Source organism: Leucopleurus acutus, assembly GCF_964270905.1.
Source record: "Leucopleurus acutus genome assembly, chromosome: 3".
Taxonomy (NCBI): Eukaryota; Metazoa; Chordata; class Mammalia; order Artiodactyla; family Delphinidae; genus Leucopleurus; species Leucopleurus acutus.
Genome location: NC_139145.1, coordinates 64042416 through 64055997, shown reverse-complemented (window position 1 = coordinate 64055997; position 13582 = coordinate 64042416). Strand labels below are relative to the sequence as shown.

The 13582-nt window shown below is 37.4% G+C and overlaps 1 protein-coding gene across 1 annotated transcript in view; it reads left to right on the top strand.

Moving 5' to 3' along the window:
- The window catches only part of CATSPER3 (cation channel sperm associated 3), a gene marked incomplete at both ends in the record, with an annotated part of 42148 nt that overhangs the window by 3955 nt on the left and 24611 nt on the right, over window positions 1–13582 (top strand). The window contains one exon of the mRNA XM_082835046.1: window positions 475–628. Coding sequence (XP_082691172.1) covers window positions 475–628 — 154 coding nt within the window. The remainder of the gene's footprint in view (window positions 1–474; window positions 629–13582) is intronic.

The following is a 13582-nucleotide window of genomic DNA, read 5'->3' as shown; positions in this document are numbered from 1 at the left end:
TATGGCTGATTATTTGATTAGCAGTTTTCCCTACTAGACTGACAATATTTAGTTTTGCTTACCTGTATCCCAAGTGCCTACTGTATTGCCTGGCATGTAGTAGTCATTCAATAAAAACTTGTTGAATGAATAAATGAGTGAGTTGAACAGTAGTTACTTAATAAAAATTTGTTGAACGAGTAAATGAAGATGGTGCTTTGTTTTGCTTGAGGCGGAGTGGTAACCATTCTTTTTCACAGGTCTAGAGAGGAGGAACTGAGCAACTGAGTGGGAACAGACCCACCCAGTAATCGTCATACATATTTCAGTGGTCATTAAGTCAGCATTGCATTGCAATTTTAAAGTATATATATGTAGATTTATATTCACAGAAGGGCGAACGCAGACCCTTGTCCCTAAAAAAAAGTGTGCATTGTGCATTACCTTACAACAGAGCTATAAGATAATCATACCTCTTATTCAAATTTTTGACAGGAGGAAAGATACTCAGTGTCAGGCATTTGTGAAGAGAGTTATAATGAGTCGTCTCTTTAAGATAATTATGATTAGCACCGTCTCAACGAATGCCTTTTTTATGGTCTTGTGGACTGATTATAAAACAAGATACAACTTGTTCAGACTTTTTGAGGTAAGCAGACAAAATGGGTCCATTTTCTTCTGTTTTACCTGTTTTATTTCTGAAAATGTTATAAGATTTTTAAGGCATTTTGTTCAAAAATTTTTTCTGTAGAAGATTCTAAGGACTATTAAAATATACTCTAATATCTGGGAAGATGGTGGCAGCAGTAGTAGCAGTGACATGGTTTTTTAATCTCCCTGAATCCCCTCTTAAAAAAACAGAGCAACTAGATAGCAAAACCAAAAACCCATGGACAGGATTTGTATCAAAACTAGTTAACAAGAGATCCTTACGAAGAGCCACACTGCATAGTATTAGCATCTGTAGGAGAGGAAGCAGAGGGAAGTCAGTAAGTATTCATTGGAAAGTATGATGGGCTGATGTGAGAACAGCAGTTGATATTAGGAAGGGTGTTACCTAATCAGATACTGGGATAGCACAAGAGGTTCCCGAAATTTATGAAGGGGCTAGAACAGTCCAGACCCAATAAACTTTTAAAACTGACTCTCCACAGCTCCTTTCAAGGACAGTGCTCCACACTTAGGAGAAGTATTGGGAGTGGAATGAAAATTGAACAGGTTAGAGACCCAAAGATGAAGGAAGAGAGGTTCTGATAAAATTGGAAGAGGGGAACAGCACCAGGAAACCTTAAAAATCAAGCAACCACATTTTAAATCAAGAGGGAATATTTGAAGTTAGAATCACATTTTCTCAAAGTCCAAGAAAATTAATTTCACATAAAAAAGTGCAATAGGAAAAGATTGAGGTAAAATCCCATACAAAATTATTATAAGAAAAAAGAGAGTAAAGTGGAAAATAATACCATTGTAGATAATGAAAGCCCGCCACAAAGACATGTTCACAAAACAGATAAAAACTGTACCGTATTATTTCAGAAGAAAGTAAATGTTTAAGAAAATGATGTTAGATAGGAAAGAAAAGAGTGAGGTGACAAAAGTCAGAAAATAATTAGAAATAAAAGGAACTCATTTCAAAAATGAAGACTGAATTAGACTAAGAACAATTAGATATAGCAGATAATAGCTTAAGAGAAATTAAGAGAAATATAAGATAAAGTGGGGGAAATTCTTAAACATCAGTAAGAAATGAAGAGATAAGGATTCAAGAGAAAATGATGAAAATTGAAGATTGGGGAAAAATGATCCAACTTAAGGATAATAGGAGTCCCTGAATTTGAAACAGAAACAGAAACAAAGTAAAGGAACAGAATAAACACTAAAATCTAGGGACTTCCCTGGTGGTCCAGTGGTAAAGAATCCACCTTCCAATGCAGGGGACGTGGGTTTGATCCCTGGTCAGGGAACTAAGATCCCACATGCCACAGCACAACTAAGCCTGCGCACCACATCTACTGAGCTCGTGCACCTCAACGGGAGAGGCTGCATGCCGCAAACTACAGAACCCATGTGCCCTGGAGCCCGCATACCACACTAGAGAGAAAACCCACATGCCGCACTAAGACCAACATAGCCAAAAAAAAAAAAAAAAAAAATCTAAAATCTAAGAAAAGTTACCTGAAATAAAAGAATTGAAACTATATTTTGAAAGTTGCATATTGAGAATATGGACTTATACAACAAACACCAGAACATATTCTACTAAAGTTATTGGGCTTTAAAGGAAAGAGGTGTGGGGGAAATTATAAGCATCTAGGCAAAGTGGCTTATAAGGAAAAGAAAATTAATTATTATCAGACTTTGCTATAGTAATGCTTTATGCTAAAAGAAAATAGAGTAAAACATTTAAGATACTTCAGGAAAGAAAATGTGAACCAAGAATTCTAGATCCAGCAAAACTGACTTTCAAGTATAAAGGACATAGACAAACTGTCATCAATCTTAAAAAGCTTCGCTAATATTGTTCCCATGAGCCCTTCCTTACGAATCTAGTAAAGAATAAGTTTCAGCCAACCAAAATGACTAAAGAAGTATCAACATTAGGACTGGCAATGGACATTAAAAAATATGATTATTTATAGAACTAATCATAATTATGGGTGAACAAGGAGATAATGTAGCACCTAATGAATATATCCTCTGACAGTGAAGATATAGTATTGATTAAAAATGGGTAAGAATGGGGAGAGTCAATGCAAAAACAATTTTTAGCCATTTTCGGAAATCAGCTTTGTGGTGATGCTATTAGACTGCTGTGTGTGTAACACAAGGATAAAGCAGATGGGTCATTATGGGACAGTTTAATTCCATTATCCTCTGTGTTCTTGAGAACCAGGTTACTCATGGAAGAAAGGAGATATGGATGTAATATAGACAAAGTTAAGTGAAAGCCCTGTAGTTCTGCATTTAAATTGGAAGTATCAATATAAACTACTGAAATATTTTACCTTTATCCATTGAAAAATCTAGAACAATGATCAACTTAGCAATTATGCATCCTTAGTGACCATAATGTGATCGTTTTTTAAATTAATTAATTTTTGGCTGCGTTGGGTTTTCGTTGCTGCATGCGGGCTTTCTGTAGTTGTGTCGAGTGGGGGCTACTCTTCTTTGAGGTATGCGGGCTTCTCATTACGGTGGTTTCTCTTACTGCAGAGCACGGGCTCCAGGTGCGTGGGCTTCAGTGGTTGCGGAGCGTGGGCTCGGTAGTGGCGCACGGGCTTAGTTGCTCCGTGGCATGTGGGATCTTTCTGGACTAGGGATCGAACCTGTGTCCCCTGCATTGGCAGGCAGATTCTTAACCACCACACCACCATGGAAGTCCCATAATATGATGTTGAAATACCATTTCTCACTAAAAGAAACTAGGAATTCTTAGAGAAATGGCTGATTGTAGAAAATATACCAGATGAGCTAGGAACATCTTGTTGTACACATAGCAAGGAAGCTATCAAAGATTACTGGGGTCATGTCAAAAGGGCTCAGGGGACAACTTGAAGAGGCTCCTACTGGCCAAAGATGGGAAACTTTGAGCTCAGTAAGGATAATAATTACAGTGGATTTTGAAATTCATCAAATAATCTGTAAACTTATAATTATACTAAAAAAGCTAACAGGTCACTTTTGGTTGGTGACAAGGACCTAATACTTTATCTCAAAAATTGTTGAATTAAGGGAAAAAATCAAGTATTACTGACCTTTCTTATATGAACTGTATTACTGAGTAACCACATAGTAGGTAAGGGGAAACATGTCTTTATAGAAATATCCTAGTTAATAAGTGAAAATGAAATGATAGAATATCACAAATTTTCAACCCCCAATGAATTATAGGACTTAAGCATTTTGACCATTAGTGACTGCTTCCCTCATAAAAAGAGACGAGACATTATATGCCTCCTATGAAAGAACAGAACCTATAATCTTTTTAAAAATTTTTTTTTTTTATTTTTGGCTTTGTTGGGTCTTCATTGGTGCACACGGGCTTTCTCTAGTTGCGGCGAGTAGGGGCTACTCTTCGTTGCGGTGCACGGGCGTCTCAGTGCGGTGGCTTCTCTTGTTGCGGAGCACAGGCTCTAGGCATGCAGGCTTCAATTGTTGCAGCACGTGGGCTCAGTAGTGTGGCGCGCGGGCTCTAGAGCGCAGGCTCAGTAGTTGTGGCGCATGGGCTTAGTCACTCTGCAGCATGTGGGATCTTCCCAGACCAGGGCTCAAACCCATGTCCCCTGCATTGGCAGGCGGATTCTTAACCACTGTGCCACCAGGGAAGTCCCAGAACCTATAATCTTGCCAAAAAGATCAAACGTGAATCTGATCAAGGCTTTTCATCCAGCTGCCTATTTTCAGGCAATAGAGGACAGAGGAACATGAGTGTGCAGTCAACACGATCCAGACTGGGAAATTCTGCAAGTCAAGAAAAGTTTCTATTGATAGCTTTTTTTCTTGTGTAAAGACCATACATTCTTGTTTCTCTGCATGTCTCATGATTTCTTTTTTTGAGGGTTGAAAATTGGACACTTTAAATCATATAAGATTGGAAACTCTGGAAACCAGATACTCCCCCCTCCCTAGGGTTTTATTGTTGTTGCCATTCCTTTTTTTGTTTGTTTTTAAAGTGACTTTCCTGAACTATTTCGATAAAGTATATATTCTTTGTCATGTGTGGCCACTAAAGTCTCTGCTCAGTTAGCTTAATGGTCTGCTAATGATTGAACAGAGTATTCCTTAAATGCCTGGAACAAATAAGTCTCCCAGCCTTTGCCAAGGCATGTATTTAATGCTTCAGCAGTTTACAAGTCTGCCTTAGCCTTCATTCGCTGCTTGCAAAGAATCTTAAGATTAGTTAGAGGTGACAGATCAGGGCCTTCTCAGTACTTTCCTGGTACCTTCATCGGGATCCCTAAGAGTCTTAATAACTTCTCAGTTTTATAGTTAGCCAGGGGCTTTCATACATGTTATTTTCAATGATCTCAACAGCCACCCTGGAAGGTGTGTATTAATAACACTATTTTACAAATGTTGTAAGGAAGCCCATCTGGTGGACTTAGGATTTAAAAAAAAAAAAAACCCAAATCTAAAGAACTAAAGGAAAGTATGAGAGCAGTGTCTCACCAAATAGAGAATATGAGTAAAGAGAAATTATTAAAAAGAACCAAACAGAAATCCTGTAGTTGAAAAGTACAATAATTGAAATGAATTCACGAGACGGGGCTTTCCTGGTGGCGCAGTGTTTGAGAGTTTGCCTGCCGATGCAGGGGACACGGGTTCGTGCCCCAGTCCGGGAGGATCCCACATGCCACGGAGCGGCTGGGCCCGTAAGCCATGGCCGCTGAGCCTGTGCGTCCGGAGCCTGTGCTCCACAATGGGAGAGGCCACAGCAGTGACAGGCCCATGTACTGCAAAAAAAAATATTTATGAGAGGACTTCAACAGCAGATTTGAGCTAGTGGAAGAAAGAATTAAAGAAAAGAAAGATAGGTCAACTGAGATTTCCAGTGTGAGGAACAGAAAGTAAAATGAATAAATAAAAATAAGCAGAGACCCATGAAACACCATCAAACATACAAACATGCATGCAATAGGTGTCACAGAAAGAGAGGAGAGAAAGGGTAGAAAGAATATGTGAAGAAATAATGGCCAAAAACTCCCCGAGTTTTATGAAAAACATTAATCTGCACATGCAAGAAGATCAACAAACTCCTAGTAGGATAAACCCAGAGATCCACCTAGACACACTATAAACAATTTGTTGAAAGACAAAGACCAAGGGAGAATTTGAGACCATCAACAGAGAAGTGATTCATTACATAAAAAGGATCCTCAATAAAATGAATAGCTGATTTCTCATCCGAAGCCACAGGGGCCAGAAGGCAAGCGATGTCATATTCAAAGTGCTGAAAGAAAGACTGTCCAACAAGAATTCAATACCTAGAAAAAATGGAGAGGAGAAAAAGAAAACTGGAGAGGAGTAATGTCAGTGAAAATGCAGAGTAGGTAGCTCCAAGAGGCCACCTGTCCACAGAAACACCTAAAAAGAGGGCAAAACGGTCAGAACTCTGGAAAATAGCCAAAGGTTTATAGTAACTGAGTGAACACTGAATCAAGAAAGGGGCAACTTAAAAAAGGTAGGAAAACTTTGTAGCATTTTTACTTGTCTTTGGCCCACACCCCTCCTCAGCATGGTGATGGTTCTGAAGGTGGCAGCCTGTGTTCCCCACGTGGGACCCTAGTCCCTGGGTCCAGAAACAACAGAGAAGATTTTGTTCTTAAAGAATTGTTTGTCTGTTTTGACCTATCTGAGGGGGCTGCCTGAAGGACTGATCCAGAGCTATTCTCTTTGTTTTGGATAATCTGGAACTTTCTCAGGACAAAAAGGTGGCTATGCAAAGGGCATTTCTCAAAACCACTGAAAAGCAAATGAATGACCCACTGCCACCTGGAGCAAAAAAATAACACTCGAGGCAAACAATAGATACGCTGAAAGCCTGAGAGGACAATCCAGGGAGAGAGATTCTTTGGAAAAAGAGGACATTGAAAAACTCCCATGTATGCCATACATTCACAGGACAAGACACATGCTTAGGAAATAACTGAGAACATCCCACGCTTTCACTGTGACTGATCTTTAGGCTCAGCAGAAGCCCAAAGTGAATGCTAATGTACAGCTGTAAGTGGCCTGGCTCAGCACTGAAGGAGTTCCTCAACACAGAGCCATCTGCAAAGACTAAGAGAGTTTTTCTTCTCCCTCCCTTCCTTTCTCCTTTTCTCTTTCTTCCTTCTTTCCTTCCTTACTTTCTTCCTCTCTGTCTTCTTTCTCCTTCCCTCCCTTCCCTCTTTTTGCCTGAGGCATTTAAGAAAATCTCTGTTTACTAGCTGACCAGAAACTACAGAGGAAGAGACTTCAGAGACCATACATTACAAAGAATACAGTCTTTACAAAAATTGTTTAGACAAGTCACTAAACAAACAGCTACTACCCACAAAAAGCAACAAAAACAAACCCTGAGGAGAGGGAAGAATTTGATTTCCAGAGTTACCACATTGTACAATTGAAAATGTCCAGTTTTCAAAAAAAATTATGAAGCATGCAAAGCAACAAGAAAGGATGGCTTTTACACAGGAGAAATGAACAGAAACTAGTAATGGGAATTACTAGACAGAGACTTAAAGTCAACTATGTAAAATATGCTCAGAGACCTAAAGGAAACCACAGGCAAAGACCTAAAGGTAACCAGGAGAACAGTGTTTCAGGAAATAGAATATATCAGTAAATAGAAATTATAAAAAGGAATGAAACAAATTCTGGAGCTGAAAATATAATAATTAAAAAATTCACTAGAGGGTTCAAGAGCAGATTTGAGCAGCCAGAAGAAATAATCAGTGAACTTAAAGGCAAATCACTTGGACTTATTCAGCCTGAGGAGCAGAAAGAAAAAAGAATGATGAAAATGAACAGAGTGTAAGAAACTTGAGGGGTGCCGTCAATCATATTAACATACACACACATTCCAGAAGGAGAGGAGAGAGAGAAAGAGGAAGAACGAATATTTGATGAAATAATCACCCAAAACCTTGCAAATTTGATAAAGAATATATACATCCAAGAAGCTCAGTGAATTCCAAGAAGGAGAAACAAAGAGATCCACACTGAGACACATTATAATCAAGCTATCAAAAGTCAAAGACAGAATCCTGAAAGCAGCAAGAGAGAAGCAACTTGTTACATATAAGGAATCCTCCATAAGATTAACAGCTGATTTCTCCTCAGAAACTATGAGGACAGTGGCAGTGAAATGACATATTTAAAGTACTGAAAGAAAAATATTGTCAGCCAAGAATTCTATATCTAGCAAAACTATCCTTCAAAAAATGACAAAGAAATTAAGATATTTCCAGATAAACAAAAGCTGAGGGAGTTTGCTTCTGGTAGACCTGTGCTACAAGAAATGCTAAAGATAGTCCTTTAGGTGGAAATGAAACTAGATAGTACCTTAAGCCCTATGACAAAATAAAGAACACTGATAAATGTAACTACATAGGTGAATATAAAAGCCAGTATTGTATTTTGGGTTCATAGCTCCTTTCTTTGTCTGTATCGTTTAAAATATGAATGCATAAAACAATAATTATATAGTTAATGGGCACTCAGTGTATTCAGATGTATTTTGTGACAACAGAAACATGAAGAGGGGAATGGAGCTGTGTAGGAACAGAATTGTTAATATACTATTGAAGCTAAGGTCATATTAGTTATAAATGGATTGTTGTACATTTAAGAGGTTGATTGTAATCTCAAGGATAACCACCAAGAAAATAACTTTAAAAATGCAGAAAAAGAAATGAGAAAAGAATCAAAATGGTACACTACAAAAAAAACCCCAAAACACCAAAGAAAGCAGTAATGGAGGAACTGAGGAACAAAAGAGATGTGACATATATTAAACAAACAGCAAAATGGCAGGAGTAGTTTCTTCCTTATCAGTAATTACTTTAAATGTAAATGAATTAAACTGTCCAATTAAGACAGAATTGATTCTTAAAAAAATCCAAATATATGCTGTCTACAAGAGATTCACTTGAGATCCAGATACAAATAGGTTGAAAGTGAAAAATGCAAGAAGGTATTCCATGCAAATAGAAACCAAAAGAGAGCTGGGTTGGGTATACTCATATCAGACAAAATAGACATTAAAGTAAAATGTTACAAGAGACAAAGAAGGACATTATGTATTGACCATAGGGTCAGTTCATCAATAAGATATAATAGTTTTTCTCAAGTACCTATGGAGCATTCTACAGGATAGACCATATGTTAGGCAACAAAACAAGTCTCAGTAAATTAAAAACTATTGAAATCATACAGAGTATTTTTCTGACAACTATGGAGTAAAACTAAAAATCAGCAACAGCAGGAAAACTGGAAAATTTCCAAATATATGGAAATTAAACTACACATTCTTAAATAACCAATAGGTCAAAGAAGGAATCACAAAGGAATTTAGAAAATACTTTAAGAAAAATGAACATGAAAATACAACATAATGAAACTTATAGGTTGCAACAGAAGCAGTGCTCAGAGTGATATTTATACTTGTAAGTGCCTGCATTAGAAAAGAAGAAAGATCTCAAATTAATAACCTAATTTTACACCTTAAGGAACTAGAAAAAGAGGAACAAACTATACCCAAAACTAGCAGAAGAAAGGAAACGAAAAAGATTAGAGTGAGAAACAAAATAGAGAAATAATAGAGAAAAGTCAATAAAATAAAAATTCAGTTCTTTGAAAAGATCAACAAAATTCATAAGCCTTTAGTTAGATTGACTAAGAAAAAGAAGACTTAAATTACTAATAACAGAAATGAAAGTTGGGACATTACAAATGACCTTATAGAAAAGAAAAGTTTTATAGCAGAATACTGTGAGCACTTTGTACACCAACAAATTAGATAGCCTAGATGAAATGGACAAAATCCTGGAAACATACCAACTACCAACCTGACTCAAGAAGAAATAGAAAACAGACATACTGAAACAGACCTATAAATAAAGAGATAGAATCACTAATCAAAAAACCTCCCAACAAAGCAGTGCACAGGACCACGTGTCTTCACTAGTTAATTTTACCCTGCATTTTAAAAAGATTGAATGCCAATCCTTCTCAAACTCTTCCAAAAATAGAAAAGGAGGGAATATTTCTGAATTCATTCCGTGAGGCCAACATTACCCTGAGACCAAAGCCAAAGACATCACAAGAAAGCTAGAGACCAACATCCCTTATGAATATAGGTGCAATAATAGTTGAGATACTTACATCTGAACCCAGCAGCATGCTTAAAAAGATTATACACCATGACCAAGTGGGATTTATCCCAGGAATGCAAGGGTGGTTCAACATAGAAAAAATCAACGAATGTAATACATCAATAGAATGAAGGAAACAATTGATATAATTATCTCAGTAGATGCTGAAAAAGCATTTGGCAAAATCCAACACCCTTTCATGATTAAAAAACCAAACAAACAAACAATTTGAACTAGAAATAGAAGGAAAATTTCTTGACTTGATAATGGGTAATTATGAAGAAATCCACAACGAACATCATACCCAGTGGTGAAAGACTGAAAATCTTTCCCCTAAGATAAGGAATAAGACAGATGCCTGCTTTCACCATTATTCAACATTGTACTGGAAGTTCTAGCCAGAGCATTTAGGCAAGAAAAAGAGTTAAAATTTATTCAAATTGGAAAGGAGGAACCGAAATTATCTTTATTTGTAGATGACTTGATCTTATGACTTGATCTTAGAAAATCCTAAAGAATACACACATATACAAACTCAACTATTAGAGCTATTAAATGAATTCAGCACAGTTGCAGGATACAAGATTAACAACAAAAATTAGTTGTATTTCTATACACTAATATGAACAATCTGAAAAGGAAATTAAGAAAATTCCATTTATAATAGCATTCAAAATAATAAAATACCTAGGAATAAATTTAGCCAAGGAGATGAGAGATGTGTATACTGAAAATTATACAACTTTGCTGAAAGAAATTAAATAAGACCTAAATAAATGGAAAGACATCCTATATTCATGGATTACAAAACTTGTTAAGAGGACTATCCAAAGTGATCTACAAATTCAATTCAATCCCTATCAAAATTTCAATAGCCTTTACAAAAAAGAAATTGAAAAGCACATCCTTAAATTCATATGAATGTGAATAGCCAAGACAACATTGAAAATGAAGAACAAAGTTGGAGGACTTGCACTTTCTGACTTCAAAACTTACTACAAAGATACAATAATGAAAAGAGTGTGGTACTCACATAAGGACAGACATAGACCTATGGAATAGAATTGAGATTCTAGAAATAAATCCAAATATCTATGGCCAATTGACTTTTGACAAGGGTGCCAAGACTTTTCAGGGGGAGAAAAATAATCTTTTCATCAAATGGTGGTAGGACAACTTGATATCCACATGCAAAAGAGTAAAGTTAGACCCCTGCCTCACACCATATATAAAAATTAACTTCCCTGGTGGTGCAGTGGTTAAGAATCTGCCTACCAATGCAGGGGACACAGGTTCAATCCCTGGTCCAGGAAGATCCCACGTGCCGTGGAGCAAGTAAGCCCGTGCACCACAACTACAGAGCCTGCTCTCTAGAGCCCGCAAGCCACAACTACTGAGCCCAGGTGCCACATCTACTGAAGCCTGTGTGCCTGGAGCCCGTGCTCCGCAACAAGAGGAGCCACTGCAATGAGAAGCCCTCAAACTGCAATGAAGAGTAACCCCCATTTGCCGCAACTAGAGAAAGCCCATGTGCAGCAACGAAGACCCAATGCAGCCACACCCACACAAAAATTAACTGAAAATGGATCAAAATCCAAAATATATAAACTAGAAGAAACTCTTAGAAGAAAACATAGGGGTAAATCTTTATGACCTTGGATTTGGAAATGGACTCTTAGATATGACATTAAAAGCACAAGAAACAAAAGAAAAAATAGATAAATTGGACTTCATCAAAATTAAAAACATTTGTGAATCTAAGGATACAATCAAGAGATTGAACATATGACCCACAGAATAGGAGAAAATATTTGCAAATTATATATCTGGTAAGGGATTAATATCTAGAACATATAAAGAATTTCCACAACTCAACAACAACAACAACAAAAACCCAATTCAAAAACAGGCAAAGGACTTGAACAGACATTTCTCCAAAGCAGATATACAAATGACCAGTAAGCGCATGAAAAGACGTTCAGCATCGCTAGTCATCAGAATGCAAAATGCAAATCAAAACCACAATGAGATACAACTTCACACCCATTAGGACAGCTAGTATAAAAACAAACAAAACCCCTCTCCCCATAAAATGGAAAATAGGGCTTCACAGGTGGCGCAGTGGTTGAGAGTCCGCCTGCTGATGCAGGGGACGTGGGTTCGTGCCCCGGTCCGGGAAGATCCCACATGCCATGGAGTGGCTGGGCCTGTGAGCCATGGCTGCTGAGCCTGCATGTCCGGAGCCTGTGCTCTGTGACGGGAGAGGCCACAACAGTGAGAGGCCTGCATACCGCAAAAAAAAAAAAAAAAAAAAAGGAAAATAACAGGTGTTGATGAGGATGTGGAGAAATTAGAACCCTTGTGCATTGCTGATTGGAATGTGAAATCATGCAGCCACTATAGAAAATATTTTGGTATTTCCTCAAAAAGTTAATCATAGAATTACCATATGATCCAGCAATTCCACTTCCAGGTGTATACCCCCAAAAATCAAAAACAGGGACTCATACAGATAGTCACACAGCAATGTTCATAGCAGCATTATTCTCAATAGCCAAAAGGTGGGAGCAACCCATGTATCCATCAACCAGTGAATGGATAAAGAAGATTTGGTATATTCATAAAATGGAATATTATTCAGCCCTAAAAAGGAATGGAATTGTGATACATGCTACAATGGGGGTGAACCTTGAAAGCATCATGCTGAGTGATACATAAACCAGACACACAAAGGGCAAAAATTATATGGTTGCACTTATATGAAGTACCTAGAATAGGCAAATTCATACAGAAAGTAGAATAGAGTTTACTATGAGATGGCTAGAGAGGAGGATGGGAATTATTGTTTATTAGATACAGAGTTTTTGTTTAGGATAGTGAAATAGTTCTTGGAGTGGATAGTGGGGATAATTGTGTAATAATGTGAATACTTAATAAATAAATACTCAAAATGAACCCCCTCCCTACTGAATTCTACACTTTAAAATGATGAATTTTATGGTACATGAATTATACCTCAATTTTAAAAATTATTGAGCTGACCTGTTGGAAAAGAGCAACAGAATAAAATCCAAAGGGAGAAAAAGGAAGGAAAAGTAAAGGAAAAAAAAAAGAAGGAAAGTAGAAACAACCTAAGAGTCTGTCGTCGGATGAATGGATAAAGAAGATGTGGCACATATATACAATGGAATATTACTCAGCCATAAAAAGAAACGAAATTGAGCTATTTGTAATGAGGTGGATAGACCTAGAGTCTGTCATACAGAGTAAAGTAAGTCAGAAAGAGAGAGACAAATACCGTATGCTAACACATATATATGGAATTTAAGAAAAAAAAATGTCATGGAAAACCTAGGGGTGAAACAGGAATAAAGACACAGACTTACTAGAGAATGGACTTGAGGCTATGGGGAGGGGTAAGGGTAAACTGTGACAAAGTGAGAGAGAGGCATGGACATATATACACTACCAAACGTAAGGTAGATAGCTAGTGGGAAGCAGCCGCATAGCACAGGGAGATCAGCTCAGTGCTTTGTGACCGCCTGGAGGGGTGGGATAGGGAGGGTGGGAGGGAGGGAGACACAAGCGGGAAGAGATATGGGAACATATGTATATATGTAACTGATTCATTTTGTTGTGAAGCTGAAACTAACATACCATTGTAAAGCAATTATACCCCCATAAAGATGTTAAAATGAAAAAAAAAAAGGAAATAGGTAAGAGCAAAAATTAATGAAATGGAAAAC